The sequence below is a fragment of the Schistocerca nitens genome, chromosome 1 (genome assembly GCF_023898315.1).
Source record: "Schistocerca nitens isolate TAMUIC-IGC-003100 chromosome 1, iqSchNite1.1, whole genome shotgun sequence".
NCBI classification, from domain to species: Eukaryota; Metazoa; Arthropoda; class Insecta; order Orthoptera; family Acrididae; genus Schistocerca; species Schistocerca nitens.
The window spans coordinates 271329236-271351650 of NC_064614.1; the positions used below are offsets into that span (position 1 = coordinate 271329236).

At 43.5% G+C, this 22415-nt stretch overlaps 1 protein-coding gene across 1 annotated transcript in view; it reads right to left on the bottom strand.

Moving 5' to 3' along the window:
- The window catches only part of LOC126242682 (thyrotropin receptor-like), a 706981-nt gene that overhangs the window by 226260 nt on the left and 458306 nt on the right, over nt 1-22415 (bottom strand). The window contains exons 9-11 of the mRNA XM_049948112.1: nt 11211-11294; nt 5653-5979; nt 5531-5622 (exon numbers count right to left, since the gene is read on the bottom strand). Coding sequence (XP_049804069.1) covers nt 5531-5622; nt 5653-5979; nt 11211-11294 — 503 coding nt within the window. The remainder of the gene's footprint in view (nt 1-5530; nt 5623-5652; nt 5980-11210; nt 11295-22415) is intronic.

Here is a 22415-nt window from a genome sequence, read left to right on the forward strand (position 1 = left end):
TTATAAATACAAAATCAAATAGAGGTAATGCAGGAGTAGGTTTAATAATGAATACAAAAATTAGGAGTGCTGGTAAGCTACTACAAACAGCATAGTGAACGCATTATTGTGGCCAAGATAGAGACGAAGTCCACGCCTACTACAGTAGTACAAGTTTATATGCCAACTAGCTCTGCAGATGACGAAGAAATTGATGAAATGTATGATGAGATAAAAGAAATTATTCAGGTAGTGAAGGGAGACGAAAATTTAATAGTCATGGGTGACTGGAATTCAAGAGTAGGAAAAGGGAGAGAAGGAAACATAGTAGATGAATATGGATTGGGGGGAAGAAGTTAAAAGAGGAAGCCGTCTGGTAGAATTTTGCACAGAGCATAGCTTAATCATAGCTAACCCTTGGTTCAAGAATCATAAAAGAAGGTTGTATACATGAAAGAATCCTGGAGATACTGAAAGGTATCAGATAGATTACATAATGGTAAGACAGAGATTTAGGAACCAGGTTTTAAATTGTAAGACATTTCCAGGGGCAGATGTGGACTCTGACCACAATCTGTTGGTTATAAACTGTAGATTAAAACTGAAGAAATTGCAAAAAGGTGGGAATTTAAGGAGATGGGACCTGGATAAACTGAAAGAACCAGAGGTTGTACAGAGTTTCAGGGAGGGCATAAGGGAACAACTGACAGGAATGGGGGAAAGAAATACATTAGAAGAAGAATGGGTAACTTTGAGGGATAAAATAGTGAAGGCAGCAGAGGATCAAATAGGTAAAAAAAAACGAGGGCTAGTAGAAACCCTTGGGTAACAAAAGAAATATTGAATTTAATTGATGAAAGGAGAAAATATAAAAATGCATTAAATGAAGCAGGCAAAAAGGAATACAAATGTCTCAAAAATGAGATCGACAGGAAGTGCAAAATGGCTAAGCAGGGATGGCTAGAGGACAAATGTAAGGATGTAAAGGCTTATCTCACTAGGATTAAGATAGATACTGCCTGCAGGAAAATTAAAGACACCTTTGGAGAAAAGAGAACGACTTGTATGAATATCAAGAGCTCAGATGGAAACCCAGTTCTAAGCAAAGAAGGGAAAGCAGAAAGGTGGAGGGAGTGTATAGAGGGTCTATACAAGGGCGATGTACTTGGGGACAATATTATGGAAATGGAAGAGGATGTAGATGAAGATGAAATGGGAGATACGATATTGCGTGAAGAGTTTGACAGAGCACTGAAAGACCTGTGTCGAAACAAGGCCCCCGGAGTAGACAACATTCCATTAGAACTACTGACAGCCTTGCGAGAGCCAGTCCTGACAAAACTCTACCATCTGGTGAGAAAGATGTATGAGACAGGCGAAATACCCTCAGACTTCAAGAAGAATATAATAATTCCAATCCCAAAGAAAGCATGTGTTGACAGATGTGAAAATTACCGAACTATCAGTTTAATAAGTCACAGCTGCAAAATACTAACGCGAATTCTTTACAGACGAATGGAAAAACTGATGGAAGCCGACCTCGGGGAAGATCAGTTTGGATTACGTAGAAATGTTGGAACACGTGAGGCAATACTGACCCTACGACTTATCTTAGAAGAAAGACTGTGGAAAGGCAAACCTACGTTTCTAGCATTTGTACACTTAGAGAAAGCTTTTGACAATGTTAACTGGCAGGGGTAAAATACAAGGAGCGAAAGGCTATTTACAATTTGTACAGAAACTAGATGGCAGTTATAAGAGTTGAGGGGCATGAAAGGGAAGCAGTGGTTGGGAAGGGAGTGAGACAGGATTGTAGCCTCTCCCCGATGTTATTCAATCTGTATATTGAGCAAGCAGTAAAGGAAAGAAAAGAAAAATTCGGAGTAGGTATTAAAAATCAATGAAGAAGAAATAAAAACTTTGAGGTTCGCCGATGGGATTGTAATTATGTCAGAGACAGCAAAGGACTTGGAAGAGCAGTTGAACGGAATGGACAGTATCTTGAAAGGAGGGTATAAGATGAACATCAACAAAAGCAAAACGAGGCTAATGGAATGTAGTCAAATTAAATCGTCTGATGCTGAAGGAATTAGATTAGGAAATGAGACACTTAAAGTAGTAAAGGAGGATTTAAGTGTCAGGAAGTCGTTTCTGAAAGTATTTGTATGGAGTGTAGCTATGTATGGAAGTGAAACATGGACGATAAATAGTTTGGACAAGAAGAGAATAGAAGCTTTCGAAATGTGGTGCTACAGAAGAATGCTGAAGATTAGATGGGTAGATCACATAACTAACGAGGAGGTATTGAATAGAATTGGGGAGAAGAGGAGTTTGTGGCACAACTTGACAAAAAGAAGGGACCGGTTGGTAGGACATGTTTTGAGGCATCAAGGGGTCACAAATTTAGCATTGGAGGGCAGCGTGGACGGTAAAAATCGTAGAGGGAGACCAAGAGATGAATACACTAAGCAGATTCAGAAGGATGTAGGTTGCAGTAGGTACTGGGAGATGAAGAAGCTTGCACAGGATAGAGTAGCATGGAGAGCTGCATCATACCAGGCTCAGGACTGAAGACCACAACAACAACAAGAATACATTAATAAAATTAAAGTTTGTACTGACTGGAAAGAGATGCAGTACTTACAAGTCACATTTTAAAAAATCTAAGACGGAAAGGTGACGTCATGAATAGTAGTAAATAAGATGGCGAGCCGCTAAGGGCTGCTCGTATTTGAGTGGCTTAGATTTTTTAAAATCTGTCTTGTAAGTATTGCATCTCTTTCCAGTCAGTACAAACTTTAATTTTATTAATGTCTTATATACCTAATATGTTTTAGAACAGTTAGTTTAATTCTGAAGACGACGCTCATAGTAGCGTCGAAACCTGGTCAATTTTGACTTAATATTTGTGACCGAGGGCTTATTTGTTCTAATATAATTCTGACACGGTCACTGAACCTTAGCAGCTATGTTCAAAGTTTTATAAGTAGATGTCATCGACGCATCATGAATATCTGGTGGCCAGAAAAAATATGTAATGAGGAGCTGTGGCGAATAATAAACCAGATACCTACAGATGACAAGATACGAGAGAGAAAGTGGGGTTGGTTGGGGCATACCTTGAGAAAACCAGATGGAGCCATCGAGAAAAAAACATTGGAATGGAATCCCCAGGGAACAAGGAAGAGATTAAGGCCTAGGGGTACACGGAAGTGGACGGTGGGAGGGGAAGCAAAAAGAGTTGGCAAGACCTGGGCAGAATTGAGGTAAATGGCCAAAGACAGAGACGGATGGCGAGTTTTCCTGGATGCCGAATGCCCTCATAGGGGCCAAAGGAACTAAGTGAAGTAATTACAATGAAATGAACGCCCTTAGCTGCTTACAGGCGTTGATATACGTCAAGGGGACAGATGAAAATGTGTGACCCGACCGGGACTCGAACCCGGGATCTCCAGCTTACACGGCAGACGCTCTATCCATCCACCGAGGGCACAGAGGATATGGCGACTGCAGGGATTTATCTCTGGCACGCCTCCCGCGAAACTCACATTCTCAACGTATTGTCCCGCACAACATTCGTAGTGCCCCCGCCTATTATACTAATTACTCGCGGTGCGTTGCCGATTCCCGTAAAAGTTCGGGCACTGTTTGTGCATTCGCACAGAAGAAGAAGATAGTCAAGTGGCCGGTGTGCCTTAACTATATATATATATATACTAAGATGGTATCTTGTTCTTTCGGACATGTCCGAAAGAACCGATACCATCGGTGACCATGCAGCTCGTTAGAACGAAATTACTATGAAATGAACATCCTTAGCTGCTTACAGGCGTTCACATACGTCAACGGGGCAGATGAAAATGTATGCCTCGTCAGGGACTCGAACCCGGGATCTCGGTGGCTCAGATGGATAGAGCGTCTGCCATGTAAGCAGGAGATCTCGGTGGCTGAGATGGAAGAGCGTCTGCCATGTAAGCAGGAGATCCCGGGTTCGAGTCCCTGTCGGGGCACACATTTTCATCTGTCCCCGTTGACGTATGTGAACGCCTGTAAGCAGCTAAGGGTGTTCATTTCATTGTAATTTCATTCTAACGAGCTGCATGGTAACCGATGGTATCTGTTCTTTCGGACATGTCCGAAAGAACAAGATACCATCTTAGTATATATAAGTCAAGTAAGTCAAACCAGGCGATGGGCCGGTGCAAGTGCTAACAAGGGAACCTCCCCATCGCACCCCCCTCAGATTTAGTTATAAGTTGGCACAGTGGATAGGCCTTGAAAAACAGAACACAGGTCAAAACAGGAAGAAGTTGTGTGGAACTGTGAAAAAAATAAGCAAAATATAGAAACTGAGTACTCCATGTGCAAGATACATAACATTCAGGACTGTGTGAGCTCAGGAGCGCCGTGGTCCTGCCGGCACGGTAGCTCAGCGTGTTCGGTCAGAGGGTTATGTGCCCTCTGTAATAAAAAAAACTGAGTTAATCGATCAACAACGAACTTCAATGGATGTCTTACGACGTCCGCCCCGAGCAGATGCAACGAACAAAAGCGAACAAAACGAGGAAAAAAAATGTGGTTAGCGTGAGTAGCTGCGAAACGGAACGGAAGGTCCTGGGTTCAATTCTTCCCTCGAGTGAAAATTTTAATTTTTTATTTTCAGACAATTATCAAAGTTCAGGCACTCACACATAATCAACTTCGCTCTCCAAAATTCCAGGACATGTTCAGATTTGCTTGGACATATGCAGGATTTGACGGTCTCCACACGGAAAAACTTGAAAAAGTTAAAAACAAATGTTTTGACAGAGCACAGGGAAAACTGTGTTACTGTGAAACTGTTGCATTCATTTGTTGCAGTTTATGTGACAAACTCTTATGTTTTCATCACTTTTTTGGGAGTGATTATCACATCCACAAGAAAACCTAAATCGGGCAAGGTAGAAGAATCTTTTTACCCATTCGCCAAGTGTACAAGTTAGGTGGGTCGACAACATATTCCTGTCATGTGACGCACACGCCGTCACCAGTGTCGTATAGAATATATCACACGCGTTTTCCTGTGGAGGAATCGGTTGACCTAGGACCTTGCGATCAAATGTTTTCGGTTCCCATTGGAGAGGCACGTCCTTTCGTCTACTAATCGCACGGTTTTGCGGTGCGGTCGCAAAACAGAGACACTAAACTTATTACAGTGAACAGAGACGTCAATGAACGAACGGACAGATCATAACTTTGCGAAAATAAAGAAAGTAAACTTCTGACTCGAGGGAATACTTGAACGAAGGACCTCTCGTTCAGCAGTTGCTCACGCTAACCACGGGACCACGGCGCAGCTGAGATTACAGTGTCCTTGATGTTGCCTATGATGCGCATGGACTACTCGGTTTGTATATTTTGTTTATTTTTTTCATAGTTCCACACAACTTCTTCCTGTTTTCTCGATTGATCTGTGTTCAGTTTTTCAAGGCCTATCCACTGTGCCAACTTGCAGCTAAATCTGAGGGGGGTGCGATGGGGAGGTTCCTTTGTAGGCAAAATGGTAACGTACCTGCGCGAGAGGTTTCCGCAGAGGGCGTGTATGCGCGTGTCGGGGATGCGCGCCGTGGTCTGCGAGAAGTCGCCGTGGTCCTCGTGCTGGCGCTGGCCGTGGCCGTGGCGCGGCGTGGGCGCGGGCCGCAGCGGCTCCAGCTGCTGGAAGCCGGGCTGCGGCTGCTCGCTCTGCCACGAGTAGGCGTCCTCGTCGGCCAGGTCGCCCCAGCCCGCCTCCTGCGCCGCCCCCAGGTCGCCCCACCAGCCGCCGCCCTCCTCCGTCAGCCGCTCGTCGCTGCCGGCCGAGTCGCCCCCCTGGAAGCTGCCGCCCCACTCGCCGAAGTCCCCGCCGTGGTCCGTGTCGCGGCGCCACCTCAGCTCCCCCTCGGTGGTCGCCGCAGACGCCCCAACCTGGCCCGTGTCGTCGAAGTCGGCGCCGCAGTAGTTGCGCATCATCGCCATGTAAGCCTGCACGAGCACAAACATATCTCTCGCAGCTACGACACATCTACACTACTGGCCATTAAAATTCCTACACCACGAAGATGACGCGCTACAGACGCGAAATTTAACCGACATGAAGAAGATGCTGTGATATGCAAATGATTAGATTTTCAGAGCACTCACACGAGGTTGGCACTGGTGGCGACACTTGTAACGCGCTGACTTGAGGAAAGTTTCCAACCGATTTCCCATACACCGGCGTTGCCTGGTGAAACGTTGTTGTGATGCCTTGTATAAGGAGGAGAAATGCGTACCATCACGTTTCCGACTTTGATAAAGGTCGGATTGTAGCCTATTGTGATAGCGGTTTATCCTATCGCAACATTGCTGCTCGCGTTGTTCGAGATCCAATGACTGTTAGCAGAATATGGAATCGGTGGATTCAGGAGGGTAATACGGAACGCCGTGCTGGATTCCAACGGCCTCGTATCACTAGCAGTCGAGATGACAGGCATCTTATCCGCATGGCTGTAACGGATCGTGCAGCCACGTCTCGATCCCTGTCAACACATTGGGACGTTTGCAAGACAACAACCATCTGCACGAACAGTTCGACGACGTTTGCAGCAGCACGGACTATCAGCTCGGAGATCGTGGCTGCGGTTACCCTTGACGCTGCATCACAGACAGGAGCGCCTGCAATGGTGTACTCGACGACGAACCTGGATGCACGAATGGCCAAAAGTCATTTGTTCGGATGCATCCAGGTTCTCTTTACAGCATCATATTGGTCGCATCCGTGTTTGGCGACATCGCGGTGAATGCACATTGGAAGTGTGTATTCGTCATCGCCATACTGGCGTATCACCCGGCGTCATGGTATGGGGTGCCATTGGTTACACGTCTCGGTCACCTCTTTTTCGCATTGACGGCACTCTGAACAGTGGATGTTACATTTCAGATGTGTTACGACCCGTTGCTCTACCCTTCATTCGATCCCTGCGAAACCATACATTTCAGCAGGATAATGCACGACCGCATGTAGCACGTCCTGTACGGGCCTTTCTGGATATAGAAAATGTTCGACTGCTGCCCTGGCCAGCACATTCTCCAGATCTCTCACCAAATGAAAACGTCTGGTCAGTGGTGGCCCAGCAACTGGCTCGTCACAATACGCTTCACTACTCTTGATGAACTGTGGTATCGTGTTGACGCCGCATGGGCAGCTGTACCTGTACACGCCATCCAAGCTCTGTTTGACTCAATGCCCAGGCGTATCAAGGCCGTTATTACGGCCAGAGGTAGTTGTTCTCGGTACTGATTTCTCCGGATCTATGCACCCAAATTTTGTGAAAATGTAATCACGTGTCAGTTCTAGTATAATATATTTGTCCAATGAATACCCGTTTATCATCTACATTTCTTCTTGGTGTAGCAATTTTAATGGCCAGTAGTGTATTAAAGTACATTGTGTGATCCCATTGAGACTAAAGCGAACTTACAACAAACCACAGTTACTATAGCACCAAACCGGGGTTACTCCTAGTGGAGTGTCACTACAGCTGTATGGGGCGTATTAATCTAAGAGTAGAAATATACCTGGAGTGAGCATTGCGTTCTGCTCCTGTTGTCAACATTAAGCTGGAACTGTCACGTGATCTCGGAACGACGTTGTTTGTTTAAGTCCAATTCAAATTGGTCGTCATGTTACGTTAAAACGTTCCAAACGGCGGTAGTCACACAGTTTGTCAATGGACCGTCACATCACATCACGGTACGACTAAGTTTCTTGGGAAGAAAGTTTTGACGGTATCGTCGTTTGCTAACTTCGTAAATTAACCTATTTTTGCCGCGCTCACTCGTGTTACTGCAGTGCATTTGTGTCTTCGTAATCTGGTTTGTTTTCGTGGATAATTGCAAATCTTCCGTGACGACTTGGATATTTTTTCCAAGAGTGTTCTTACACAAGCGAGGCCAGAAATACGAGAGCGAAAAATTTCTTTGGTTTTACACTAACAGAACATAGCACATTACCAAACAAAATTGTCAAGAACATATGTTATGGAGTTTGCTTTGGCCATTAATAAATGTTGTCGTTCATAGTTCCTCAAGTCCAATACTATACTCTGACTTTTTGTATCACCGTTGGTCACTCATAACCTCAGTTTCGCCATTTGTTACTGGGATAACCAAATTGGCGTGACGTGATGTTACTGACAATATGATTACACGATGACGTGGCGGTGCCTCGACGTGATCACGTTCATTTTGCTCTTCAGAGCAAAGAGCTAAGTGTATTCCAGGTATCAAATGCAAATTCTTATGGTGTCTAGAAAACGCCTATAACAAATCCACACTGCATACGAAGGGAATGTGACTGTACCAGCGATGTAATAACATTACGGACAAACCTGCGTCGTCATGGGACTTGTGACCATGGTGACAATGTGTGTTGACAACAGAAAATCAATTATGTGCATCTTAATGTTCACTCCAGGGATATTTCTGCTATATGTTATTGGTTCAAATGGCTCTGAGCACTATGGGACTCAACCACTGTGGTCATAAGTCCCCTAGAACTTAGAACTACTTAAACCTAACTAACCTAAAGACATCACACACATCCATGCCCGAGGCAGGATTCGAACCTGCGACCGTAGCGGTCGCGCGGTTCCAGACTGTAGCGCCGAGAACCGCTCGGCCACTTCGGCCGGCGCTATATGTTATTAATGGAGGAAATAAATTTCTAAAATGAACCTGCGATTATTGTGTATTTTTGCTAATAAAGCTGTCTAGATCCTGGCAGAGATGTAGTCTGCGGCTTACAGCCTGTGGCCGGCTGCTGGGGTGACTGTCGGATGCATACAGCCTTTCTTCTCCGTGGCATTAGGAGGCGAAGGGTGGCGGCCCCATCGCCTCAGCCGCCATTTTCCCTCGGGATTTCCGTCATCACTTGACAGCAAGTTGAGCCGACCTGAGGCCCTCCTGAAGGGACTAAAAGGAGGAAAAATCTACGCCACTCACTGGGATTGAACACAAGACTTCAAGGGCCGGTTTCGAGTCCTCTACGTGCTATTCTACCTCAGCGACCTAGATCCTGGAGGCGCCTGGATTTTTAAACTAATACTGAACTTAGTTTTATGAATTCTACTTTTTGAATATGATGGAAGTATCCGAACCTAAATGTATATACACGGAAGAGCCGAAGAAACTGGTACACCTGCCTAATATCGTGTAGGGCCCCCGCGAACGGCATGCACTCGACTAATGTTTGAAGTAACGCTGGAGGGATCTCACATATGAATCCTTCAGGGCTGTCTATAAATCCGTAAGAGTACGAGGAGGTGGAGATTTCTTCTGAACAGCACGTTGCAAGGTATTCCACATGTGCTCAATAATGTTCATGAATGGGGAGTTTGGTGGCCATAGAAAGAGTTTAAACTCAGAAGAGTGTTCCTGGAGCCACTGTGTAGCAATTCTGGCCGTGTGTGGTGTCGCATTGTCCTGCTGGAATTGCCCAAGTCCGTCGGAATGCATAATGGACATGAATGGACGCAGATTGTCAGACATAATGCTTACTTACGTGTCACCTGTCAGTGTGTCCACCCCTGATAGCTGAGTGGTCAGCGCGTCGGAATGTCATATCTAACGGCCCGGGTTCGATTCCCGACTGGGTCGGAGATTTTCTCCGCTCAGGGACTGGGTGTTGTATTGTCCTTATAATCGTCATTTCCTCCCCAACACACTTCCATGGGCACGCCCAAAGTTACTTCTACGTCTGTTGATTACTCTCCATGGAAGATAATCTGCTGCATCCTCCCTACCAAAAAATCATCTTCCACTCACAAATTTTTATTATTTGACAATAACACGTGGTAATGAGTTAAATGCTACATCGCTTCATGCAATACAAAGGAATGCGTGCTCTGAAACTGCTCAGAACATTGTAATTATGAGCTTGAAGTGAGTTACACTACATATTAGAAAAACTGAATGCAAGTAACTTAGCATATTAACTCTTCCTGACTAATATCTTAAACTTCAGCCTACTCTTCATCACTACTACATTGTGATCTGAGTCTATACCTGCTCCTGGGTACGCCTTACAATCTAGTATCTGATTTCGGAATCGCTGTCTGACCATGATGTAAAGTAACTGAAATCTTCCCGTAAAGCCCGGCCTTTTCCAAGTATACCTCCTCCTTTTGTGACTCTTGACTGTTCCTTATTGCAGTGTGTATAGCCTTAGAGAATTTCAAGCGAATCTCTTCGTTTTTAGCACTTGCATATCCCGCATCTTTGCGTAATGATTCTTCCTGATTAATCTCTTGGATTTCAGCCTGATCTCCCCCCACAATAGTGGAAATAAAAAGTTTAACAGTCACTGGCGTAAACATGATGTCTTTAAAAAAAAAAAAAATACCTCTTCGTTCAGTTACATCGAAAACTGTAGGAACTGACTGTGATATAATGCTTATGTTTCAGAAATTTTACTTTTTGTACTACCAGTTTCCTCATGTGGTCAATGAATGCAAATTTCGCACAAATTGCTTCTCGATTTTCAAAAGAACAAATCCCGCCTGTCGATCATTGTAATTTTTTGTTCTTTCATTGTCAAATAAATCTTTGAATTCTTTCTTCGTGGTAGTGAAATGTCATTTCATATCAAATTTACACCACCAATCGATTACTGAACTGCATAATAGATATGGAGAATTCTCATCCCTCTCTCATCTCAGTCACATTCCGTTTTAAAGGCTTGTGACGATACATCGCTAGATTGTCTCTTTTTGTGCAAACAGCAACTGGACCTGACAAAATCCTTCATACCACGAGGAAACAGCGAAGAGTAAACAGTGGTGACACCACGATTCTGCCGAATTGGAGAGAGCTGTGCATACGGGAGAATGCCACACCGCAAAACTAAATGAGATGTCGCACAGTACCGGGCACTTCCTTGAGCCTCGTCCCTCAAGCGACCAGCACTTCCGTTCCCATGCGGTTGGTAAATGAGGGAATCAAACAAACTAAAGTCAATTTGACGTTCTTCACACCTCCACACACATCTTTTTTTGGATACTTCGTTGGTTTTTGAAATGAAAATGCAAATTCGGAGTCGTTTTTTGCATAACGAAAACTCTTTTAAGTGTGAACTGCTAGTAAACTGTATGTTTTTACAAAGCAATATCATAAAACGTTATAATGATGAGGTTGACCGCTGAGCCCTAAGAATTCTAAGCAAAACTGATACTGACCTTGTGCTTCTCAGGGTCGTGCCTGGCTGGAAACTTGAAGGCGCAACAATGGAAGCTGTACGTCAGCGATGCCTCCCGAAGGTGCTGCAACAGGGGACAAGCAACACTCATAAAGTACATAAACATTACTTTGTGCGCTACTGTATTTATAGTGGATTTTCCTTGGGAAACCATTTTTTATTAACTCTCGTAACCCAAACAAATCCAACTCTTTTTAACTTGATATCTTATTCAATTAAATTTTCTTTTTAATTTTACCTGCAAATATTTTCTCCAATAGCTGCTTAATTCTCCATATCTGTTCAATAGACTGTCCTTTTAATTTTATCAGCGCATTCTGTCTTTGGGGCCTTTTATTGGACGGAAAGTCACTAGTTACTAGGCCTAAATGGGAAAAACCAGCTGTGAAACATCATGAAATAAAACTCTTCATTTAAGTTTCAACGCATAAATTTGTTTAACTACTTGGTCATCACGTCTTAAAGAGTCATCATTTAAATAAGGGAGCAACACTGAGCGTTATTTAACGTCTTCTCCAGCATGCAAATGTGCTAGGCTATTCCTTCTCACCCAAGCGTTCTACTAAAAAAATAACTGATAAAATGTATGTTTTCGACTGTGCATCAGCAAATATTTGCCATTAATATGGAACAGTCAACTTGCTTTCACTTCTGTGTGATATTGTCTTATTAGCTCAGAGCTTTGCTGATACTGGCAATAATGCTGTATTTAATGATTTATATACAGCAGCATTCACGCCTACTACTGTTGACTACGGAGAGGATTTTCCTGAAGCGGGGTTTTCACGACATTTCGTTCGGAGTTTGCGCCTTCCTCCGATTGGACAAGAAGCGCGGCAAGTTCAATTAGGTGAATCAAGAAAATTGCCTTCTGTTTTCATGAGAAGATTTTGGTGCACTGGGATACAAAAATCATCTTAATTTATCGAATCAGTGTTCGTTTAAGAGGATACAGAGAAGAGCAAAATCGTGTATAATCTGCTATTGTCTTTTGAATGTGTGGAAATAAATTCGTCCAAACTCATAATATTTAATTATCTATAAAAGGAGCTTTTCGTTTAGTAATATATAAGATATATAAGTAGGTTCTAAGAATATCAAGCTGTTTGAAAACTACTGTACATTTCTCCACTCCATTATGACCTGATATAAACATTAACAAGAAAATAAATCTGTGTGAGTGCAGAATTAGGAATCAAAAGGGGGCTCACCAAATCATGGTACTATGCAGTACGAGGACAGGTTAGTGACCACAGCGATGTATCACGGTGGCAAACAAATACTGTTCTAGACAAAGTACATGCCGAAGCGAGTGGGTCGTGCAGTAAATTGACGTGAGAATGAAACTTAATAAAAGCGCCGACTGGCAGCACTGATAATAAACAGGGATTGAAGTAAAGTAAATGCTAAACAAAGCCTATTAAAAATGATAGGGTCGACTACAAATACTCTTAATAATTAAAAAGTAGAGAATCTGGCGATAACATAGAAAATAACTATTTCAGTGAACTGAGAACTATGAAATGGATCAAAATGTCAATGTAAATCGATAGAAACGAGACGTGGAGAGGGGTGAGTGACAAGACAATGGACAGAAGATGGTAAATATGCTGAGGGCAGAGGGGGGGGGGGGGGGAGAAAAATGTAAAGAACACGAAGGCCTAAAATTTTTCGGGGTAATGGGAAACTGAACATGAAGGCAAGGTGGCAGGAGACACATGGCAGCAAAAGTGAGCTGCGGACCCAACATTCACAAAAAGAGGTACCTAAATTCTGACAAAGTTGACATCGTAGTATCATAGAAAATTCGGTTTTTAGTGAGCAATTGATCCTTAGGCTTAAGTTTTCCGACCGCTCGACAAATTTAGTTGTCTCTAACTCTTCCAAAAGGGGCAATTTTTTCCCATTTAGGTACTACATTTATGATGTGGAGACAATCGAGCGTCGGTTCCAGCAGTGACCGGTTTCTATTTTTGAAAGTTAGTGAATGCTTCGAACAAGGCCATTTATGAACGAGAAAGTTTTTGGTTTTTTAATAGAAGGCAGGAATAGTAAATCAAGAATAACGAAATACAAATTGTTGTGAGACGCAAATTATTTTCTCAAGGACGAATAGAACTCTTTTGTTCTTTCTTTTTCTAAAATAACTATTACACAACTGATGTTAGTTTTACCTAAAAGTTTAATCTATCGCTATCCCAAAGGTTGCTTTAAACAATGGAGTGCCTTCCTAGGCACGATCTACACTGCACAACACAATTAAGGAGTCACTTCTTTCAAACCCCATCACTGGCCTCCAATGCTTCGCAGAAGTTTAAAATTTGCGTCAAAGGTGTCTACAGCATTCCTCTGTTACTGTGCAAAAGCATGGCGCTCTGTGGTCACCCTCAGCTCTGCGACGCTTCGAAGAGCAAGGTGTCGACATACGACAAAAAAAGGCCCGAGTATAGGAGTTCACGTGAGCTGTAAGGTGGGTTAATAATGCTGATGTCACATTGGCACCAAATTTTAGCACGTTTCTGCACGACGCCACTGCGGGCGTGTCACACTACAGGAAGGTCATCTCACACCACTCTTACCTATATTTTACTCCTTCTTTTAATAACTCTGCGATGGAGGTAAGAACTACGATGCCCAGTGTTGAAACCACACGATTTTCTTTTGGGTGGCCGAGGAAAACATTTGTCACACCACCGCTCACAGTCAACACGAAAAAGTCTCAGGAGGTACCGTAAAACGGCGTCAATTAGACCACTGCTTCCCTTGGTGCGTTGATTCTCACACATTTAACAGTTTAAAACGGCTGTTCTCAGTGCGATGAAGAACAGGACGACGTTCTTGAGAATACACTGGTCACACCCCCTGGACGATTCAGTAACCTTCGAAAGACATTGTGGGGCTGCAATGCCACTGAACGTGATCTGATCCCTTTGGAGAGCAGTGCGAATGAAATTTTTGCTCTGGGATATAGGATGAAACCACTAGGGACCGTGCAAGACTTTTAGAAGAAATCTGAACGTGATATGAAGCAGCAAAGAGTGGTCACACTTTTAAGCACTTCTGTTTCGCGACCTCCTGTAGTACGATCACGTGGCAATGGGGGGGTTCAAATGGTTCAAATGGCTCTGAGCACTATGGGACTCAACTGCTGAGGTTATTAGTCCCCTAGAACTTAGAACTAGTTAAACCTAACTAACCTAAGGACATCACAAACATCCATGCCAAGGCAGGATTCGAACCTGCGACCGTAGCGGTCTTGCGGTTCCAGACTGCAGCGCCTTTAACCCCACGGCCACTTCGGCCGGGGGGGGGGGGGGTGAGGGAGCTGGAACACTGACTGCGAATAAAATGGCAAAGTGTCCCTCTAAGACTCCCTAGTTTGGCAATATCCTTGTCGCCACCCACACACCTTTCTTGACAATTTTAAAAATGTGCCTGTACATGCACATTGTGAGTGGTACTCCAGTGCGTCTATAACGCCTGTTTGCAGGCATGCGGAGTCTAAGGGGCGTCAAAGGGGATGCCTGCCGTCAGGCGTTAGACCTGCAGCTGACTGCTACTCACGACGAGACCGTACAGATGTCCTCTCACCGATCTGATTCATATTGACGGCATGTGCAGGACACGAATAGATCTTCAATTTACATGGTAACTCTTAAGCAGTCCGCAGCCGAGCCAGTACGCGCTTCTTTCCGTAAGCGCGAGGTCTCTGGATCGAATCTCCCCGCTCGTACTTCTCTTCATTCCCATTTAGTTCCAGCAGCATATTTATTATAACTCTACAAATTATCGACATCCAATGATTCATTTATTATTTAAATAACATTTATCCTGATAAAAGGGGAAAAACTATTTCGTATGGAGATTGGAAATAAAATATCGAAACACGAGAATTTTAAATCAAATCAGTATAGTAATTACATTTATATTATTGTATGTACATTTGTGAGAAGTATAAATCTGTAACCTATGGAGCACTGCACGAATCAAGATGATACTGATCGTAGAAACATGAGAAAGTAATTGTTGTGACATAGAGCACGTGTGATGAATGACGAATTTTTGCGTGTGCATGACTTTTCAATGTGCCTGTTGCAAAAGAAACGGTGTACATTCATAAACGGGTCCCGGTCGCCTCACAATAATTTTGCGGCGTACGACGCTTGTCGAACCACATCACCGAATATTGGTACAGACGACTAATGGTGTACGACAGAAGACTGAATTTATATGCTGTCTTCTCTAGAAGCCATCTCTGTATTCTGTTTGTTTGTAGGTACAATTTTGTAATCGTTTTATAAGATTCTTCGTCTGCATGTAAAAATAAACGTCACAAGGCTGCGCCGGTGGAGTACATTTGTGAGGGATTATTTTAATACTGCACATCGGCAGAATAACGTGGGACTGGAAGAATGCACCAGTAGCCATATTCGATGCACGAACGGCTTACTCGCTCAGCTGTGGATTCCTTGAAATCACACGAAGTATGTAAGCGCTCCTAAAATGCTGAACTCTGTTTTCTAAAAGACTAATTGAGAGTTGCATCTTCCTGTTTACGTAAGTTGACGTCCTAGTCGTGCCCTACAGAGTTTGAATTAAATCGGTGAGGTGAAGTTCGTACCGTCCCCTTGTCAGCTGAAAGTATGTCGAAGTCTGTCTACAGGTACAGTATCATTGTAAGGCGTTTAACAAAGACGTGGCGGTGGTGCCGAGGGTCTTGCCGAACGGGAGGGTGGGAGTGTCAGAAGGACCCTTTGCCATTTTATGCACATGCTTGTTGTACTGTCTGCCATCGGGTTCCCCTAAATGGCAGAAAGCACCGCATAACAGTCACGCTATGAGGGAAACAAACCAACAGCCAAACAGGCGAAGACATCAGGTAAACAAGCCGAAGATTCCTGTCGATTAATAGGAACCTTCCCTTGGAGAGGTCGCCATGACATATCCGGCCACGGATTCCTACACCGGGTTTCTATTGGCTCCAGTTCACTATATAGGCCCGGCCGGTCGAAGGCAGACCAGTCTTCGTCCGCTGCTAATGGCAACCGCTATAGCAGAGTCTCCGAGAAGATATCACCGAAGCCGCTGTACTGCACCGCCGATCGAAGTACCAACCACCCGAGAGGAACCACATCTCCGGCTAGATCGACGGACGTTTACATCTATTGTACAGCCAGCTATTGTATTGTAGAAGAAGTTGCGTTCAATAAACTGTTGGAGAATACAACACTTGTCAATGTTGCAATCCCTGTGGTCACGATACAGGAGACTGCAAAACGGAAGTGTTTTTCTGCTTTGGATCACGTTCAACTTTCGTCGAATGGTTTTGAACTGTCTCCAGTGGTTCCACCCTATATACCAGGGCAAAAACTGCGGTCGCACTACCCTCCAAATCAGCCACATCACGTTCCATGGCGTCGCAGCCCCACGATATCCTTTAAGAAGGACTGAATCGTCCGGGGGCTGTCAGCAGTGTCCAACGTTGTCAATAACTGTGAACTATCGTTTTAAGCAGTGAAATGTGCGAGAGTCAATGTCCCAAGGGAACAGCTGGTTCCATTCACGCCGTTTATGCGACCTCCTGCTGTCTTTTCGTGTAGTCTCTAAGTGGCCTTGTGCCTCAAATGTTTACCCCGGCCACCCATAAGGAAACCGTACGCTAAGTTTCTAGCATTTGTAGACTTAGAGAAAGCTTTTGACAATGTTGATTGGAACACTCTCTTCCAAATTCTGAAGGTGGCAGGGGCAAAATACAGGGAGCGAAACGATATTTACAATTTGTACAGAAACCAGATGGCAGTTATAAGAGTCGAGGGACGTGAAGGGGAAGCAGTGGTTGGGAAGGAAGTGAGACAGGGTTGTAGCCTCTCCCCGATGTTATTCAATCTGTGTATTGAGCAAGCACTAAAGGAAACAAAAGAAAAGTTCGGAGTAGCTATTAAAATCCATGGAGAAGAAATAAAAACTTTGAGGTTCGCCGATGACATTCTAATTCTGTCAGAGACAGCAAAGGACTTGGAAGAGCAGTTGAACGGAATGGACAGTGTCTTGAAAGGAGGATATAAGATGAACATCAACAAATGGAATGTAGTCAAATTAAATCGGGTGATGCTGAGGGAATTAGATTAGGAAATGAGACACTTAAAGTAGTAAAGGAGTTTTGCTATTTAGGGAGTAAAATAACTGATGATGGTCGAAGTAGAGAGGATATAAAATGTAAACTGGCAATGGCAAGGAAAGCGTTTCTGAAGAAGAGAAATTTGGTAACATCGAGTATTGATTTAAGTGTTAGGAAGTCGTTACTGAAAGTATTTGTATGGAGTGTAGCCATGTATGGAAGTGAAACGTGGACGATAAATAGTTTAGACAAGAAGAGAACAGAAGCTTTCGAAATGTGGTGCTACAGAAGAATGCTGAAGATTAGATGGGTAGATCACATAACTAATGAGGAGGTATTGAATAGGATTGGGGAGAAGAGGAGTTTGTGGCACAACTTGACTAGAAGAAGGGATCGGTTGGTAGGACATGTTCTGAGGCATCAAGGAATCACCAATTTAGTACTGGCGGGTAGCGTGGAGGGAGACCAAGAGATGAATACACTAAGCAGATTCAGAAGGATGTGGGCTGCGGTGGGTACTGGGAGATGAAGAAGCTTGCACAGGATAGAGTAGCATGGAGAGCTGCATCAAACCAGTCTCAGAACTGAAGACCATAACAACAACAATGCTTCCAATACAGGGAATCACAGTTCTGCCCGCCTCCGCAGAGCCGCCAAAGCAGGAGTAAAATGTAGGCAAGAAGTGGTCTCATCGTGTGAAACGTCCACGGTGGCTTTGAGCAGAAGTGTGGTGAAATTAATTGCCAATGTGACGTCGTTAACTCACGTTCCACCTCACGTGAACTTATGAGCTCTGACCTTTGTTCCGCACGTGTCGACGGCTTTCTGTTTGAAGCGTCGCCGTGCCCGAGGATGACATTACAGCCCGCAACGCTTTTGCACCATTACAGAGGAGCGTTTCGAGCACCTTCGAGCCAAATTTCAAACGTATGCGTTGCAATGGGTGACAGTTACGGGGTTTCCCGAGGGCATGCAGCTTTACTGGCATGAAGAGCTGCATCAAACCAGTCTCAGGACTGAAGACCACAACAACTACAACAACGCGGTGACGCAACTTGATATTTTTCACATTAACATATCACTGGTACCGGGGAAAAGTGCGACAAGTGACGCTAAGAAATTTCTAGAACCGGTGTAGGTTCAGCGCTAGGCCGCTCATTTTGAATACCTGCAGTTTACACACAATTTTTCTTCGCCACTCAGCCACGTGCTTTGCGTCAATCAAAACAGGCTGTTTCAAGAGCATTATTAAATATTTTAAGGGGTGGTAGTGCGGACTAATTCGAATGAAACATTCCATGTAACATGTCTCCAGCTGCCGGCAACGGTGGCCGTGCAGTTCTAGGCACTTCAGTCCGGAACCGCGTGACTGCTACGGTCGCAGGTTCGAATCCTGCCTCGGGCATGGATGTGTGTGATGTGCTTATGTTAGTTAGGTTTAAGTCGTTCTAAGTTCTATGGGACTGATGGCCTCAGATGTTAAATCCCATACTGCTCAGAGCCATTTTTTTGTCTCCAGATTTTATTTATTAGAAATATAAAGTTGGTTACAGAGACCAATTTTGACTTTGCATGCTGGTGCGCCTGTTACTATGGGTTTATTTGTCGATTGTCATGTTCGTTTTTAAGTTCCAGTTGTGCAGTTGTGCTTGAGTTTACACAAACGAATTTTCAAGTGTGATTAAATAGGGAATGCAGTAGACGATTTTGTAAAAGCAGAGTACCAGTTTAAAGAATGTTTATTGCACTAAACTGCGTCAGATTGGAGCAGTGTCCAGCAGTCATATTTCATCTGAACCCAGAGATGGACAGAGCGTAGATGAAGTATAACGCATTTTTTTCAGCTGATACAGCTTAGTCTTTCAACAAGAACAAGCACTGTTTCTACACGTATCGGTGTTCGACGTTTAAGAAAATGGGAGACATCACGTGTTCCTGGCCTCTGTACTTACCATTTATTGTGGATTCAATACCTTGCAGAAGGATATGATGGTAGCAATTGGGATTTTGTCGTTGACTAATTTTAAATCGCCGAGTAATTTCATTAATACCGTTTACTGTCGAATCCACTTTCGTGACGGTTTCAATAACACTCATAATTCACATCATCGGTCCCACGAACTACATTTTCAAGGACGCTGTCTGGTTTGACGTGTCGTAGACGGTCGGTTGATTGGGCCTGTTTTGTTACTGCATCGTCTTTCAGGTCTCCGTTACCTAAAGACTTACTTGAAAACGAGCTTCCGGCGTTATTGGAAGAGGTTGCCTTGATTATGTTCCCTTGACTACCAAGATGAGTATCTTCTTCGAGCACGACTAGACCCCCGCACATTCCAGTCGTCAGGTGGCTCATCATCTGAACCTAACACTCCCTGGACTACAGAACGGCAGAAATGGCCAAGGAATTTACCTCTTAAGATATTTGCCTGTGAGGATGGTTGAAAGGCGAAGCCCACACAACACAATACCACACCCCATTTACGATTCCTTATCAAACACATACTGAATTTCTTGACTGCGGACGTAAAAGTAGTCAGCGTTAATCGTTCGTCAAACCTATACAATGACCAGCTCTAGGATCTACCATTGGCGCTACCATGGCTTTGAAGAGATACATGTTTTGTACATAAATACGATGCCAACAAGGGGTTTTACTGATTATTGTCGGATAAAAATGGAAAAAGAATTACATTCTTATTATACCCTACAGCAGCTACTAGTAATTCGCAAAGCTTCTGCGTAAGTGGTGATCCATTGCGCAATTAAAGCAATCATAAGAAATACGTCTCCTCATGTTTTCCTCCGTGTTGCATCTAGGCATTTCCAGATTACATGTAGAATAAAATTTTTTCCATGTTTGTTTTAGGACGCAGTTATCGCGTCCTGCTCCCTTAATAAACAGCAATATTTAACTCCAGCATGCCTTACATACATACAGTGTTTCGGGTGCCCATCCTTCTCCTTTATGGTGACTCGAACTCTGTTGGGGACTCTTTAAATGAGGTTTCTGAATGTCTATGGAGGAATATAGCCCATTCCTCCTAAAAAGCGGTAACCAGAGAAGGTAGTGATGTTGGTCACAGGGATTTGCACGGAAGTCGACATCATAAGTCAACCGAAAGTGTACAAGTCGGGAGTTAGGCAGGCCAGCCCATTTCAAGACTGTTATTCCCCTCAAAACGTCGCTTGACAGATACTACTTTATGAAAGCGTGCAGTCTCGCACAGAAACAATCATCCTCTCCTAACTGTTTCTAGACTGTACGCAGTTCACAATGCTGTAAAATGCTTTCACATCCTTCTGCATTTAGCGTTTTCTTAAGAGTAATGAGGAGACCACACCCAAACCACAAAGAATACTTCCATACTGTAGCACCACCACCACCTGTGTACTTCATTGTTGATGACAGCAGGTAACGTTCTCCTAGCATTTACCAAATTCAAACCCTTCCATCGTATTGGCACAGGGTGCAGAGTGACTCATCACTCCAAATCACTGGTTCCCAGAACACCACTCTTCTTAACTCCCTTCTCACAGTCATTACGTTAAATAGACTGCTCGTATCCCTTTGGAACTCTCGAGTGATTACTTCTACACATTTCACGCGATTTTTGACAACCACCTTCCTCGAGGCTCAATGCTCGCTGTCTTGGTCTCGGTTTATCTGCGAGTGTTGCCACTTTACAATCACAATTACCATCTTGTGGAACTTGGAAGGGTCGACATATACCTGATGGATTTGTTACTCAGATGATATCCGATGACTAGTCCACTTTCCAAGTCACTGAGCTCTTTTGACCCCTTACGTTGCCGTTACTGCTTGTCTACTGACTACACAATACTCTCCGCCATGTTTTATACTGGCGGATCCGACTCTTGCGACATATAGAGGTAATTTTGCATTATACGGGGGTGTCTGAATATATGTACTGGTACAGCATTATGTTTGGGAACATCAGAAATCGTTTTTGGACCCGTCAAATCCATCCATCACTTTTGTAAGCAGATTTCAAAATGTGTGATTTTAATCGGTCCGTCCACTCAGGTTCACAGTATATAACATTTTATCGGTTGTTCTGTTGTTCGGTAATGCCAGTTCAGAATAATATTTGTAGAATTATGCGATGGCAAAGACATATACTGCATAATACGAACAAACATTGCCTCCAACTGACATGTCACGTAAATTACATCTTCCGCTTCCAGTGTATTGTTCCTTTCAACTGTTTGAATGAAATTATGCTTTAAAAATACTCAGAATGTTTCTGTAACAAAATTACTGCTCATTCATTATTTTAAGCTCGTTTCTAACATTGTTACTATAAAATGAATAATTTGCCGAATTTACTTATTCTTTATTTAACACCTTTAAACGAAGCTGATAATATGTGCGGCGTGTATCATGTTTCTGACAGTGTGGTGCAGATGTGCTAAAAGGTTATCACCTTCTGCCTCAGGCAGTTCAAATTATGTTATAATCCACGGTGAACTTTTGACAAATGTTGCACGTGAATTTTATATGAAGCGTAAAAATTTTTACCACCGGGTTTTATCTGACTTTGTTCATATTAAATGAATGTCTTTAATTATGTAGAATATCACGCACAAGTGAGAATGACAGAAACAGAGCTCCATGAATTTCGCATGCTTATGAGAAACGGGTACACTAAGCCGACATAATTTTTCGTGTACGCTATTCAATCTTCATGGAGCCTGCGCATATTTTCTACTCGGTGAACTGGTAACACGCTTAAAATAATATATTGTGATGCCCAAAGAAGTCAGATAAATCGTGTGTTATTTGTAATACTGCCATTCCGAAAGAAACGCTTGTGATCTGTGTTGAATTAGGCGATTATAAATGTGGTTCATAGACAATTTTCTCATTGCTGCGTGAACTGCGTACAGTCTCTTCCACAAAGCGAACTAAAAGAATTATCGCACTGTATAATCGTTAAAAATCTCCTGCACTGAGAGTGAGTAGTTTCTGAAATAGTGCATATGGTTTATTTAAACGTGGCACAAAAACAGGAAAGTGCCAAATGGCCATTGTAGCTCATATATTCA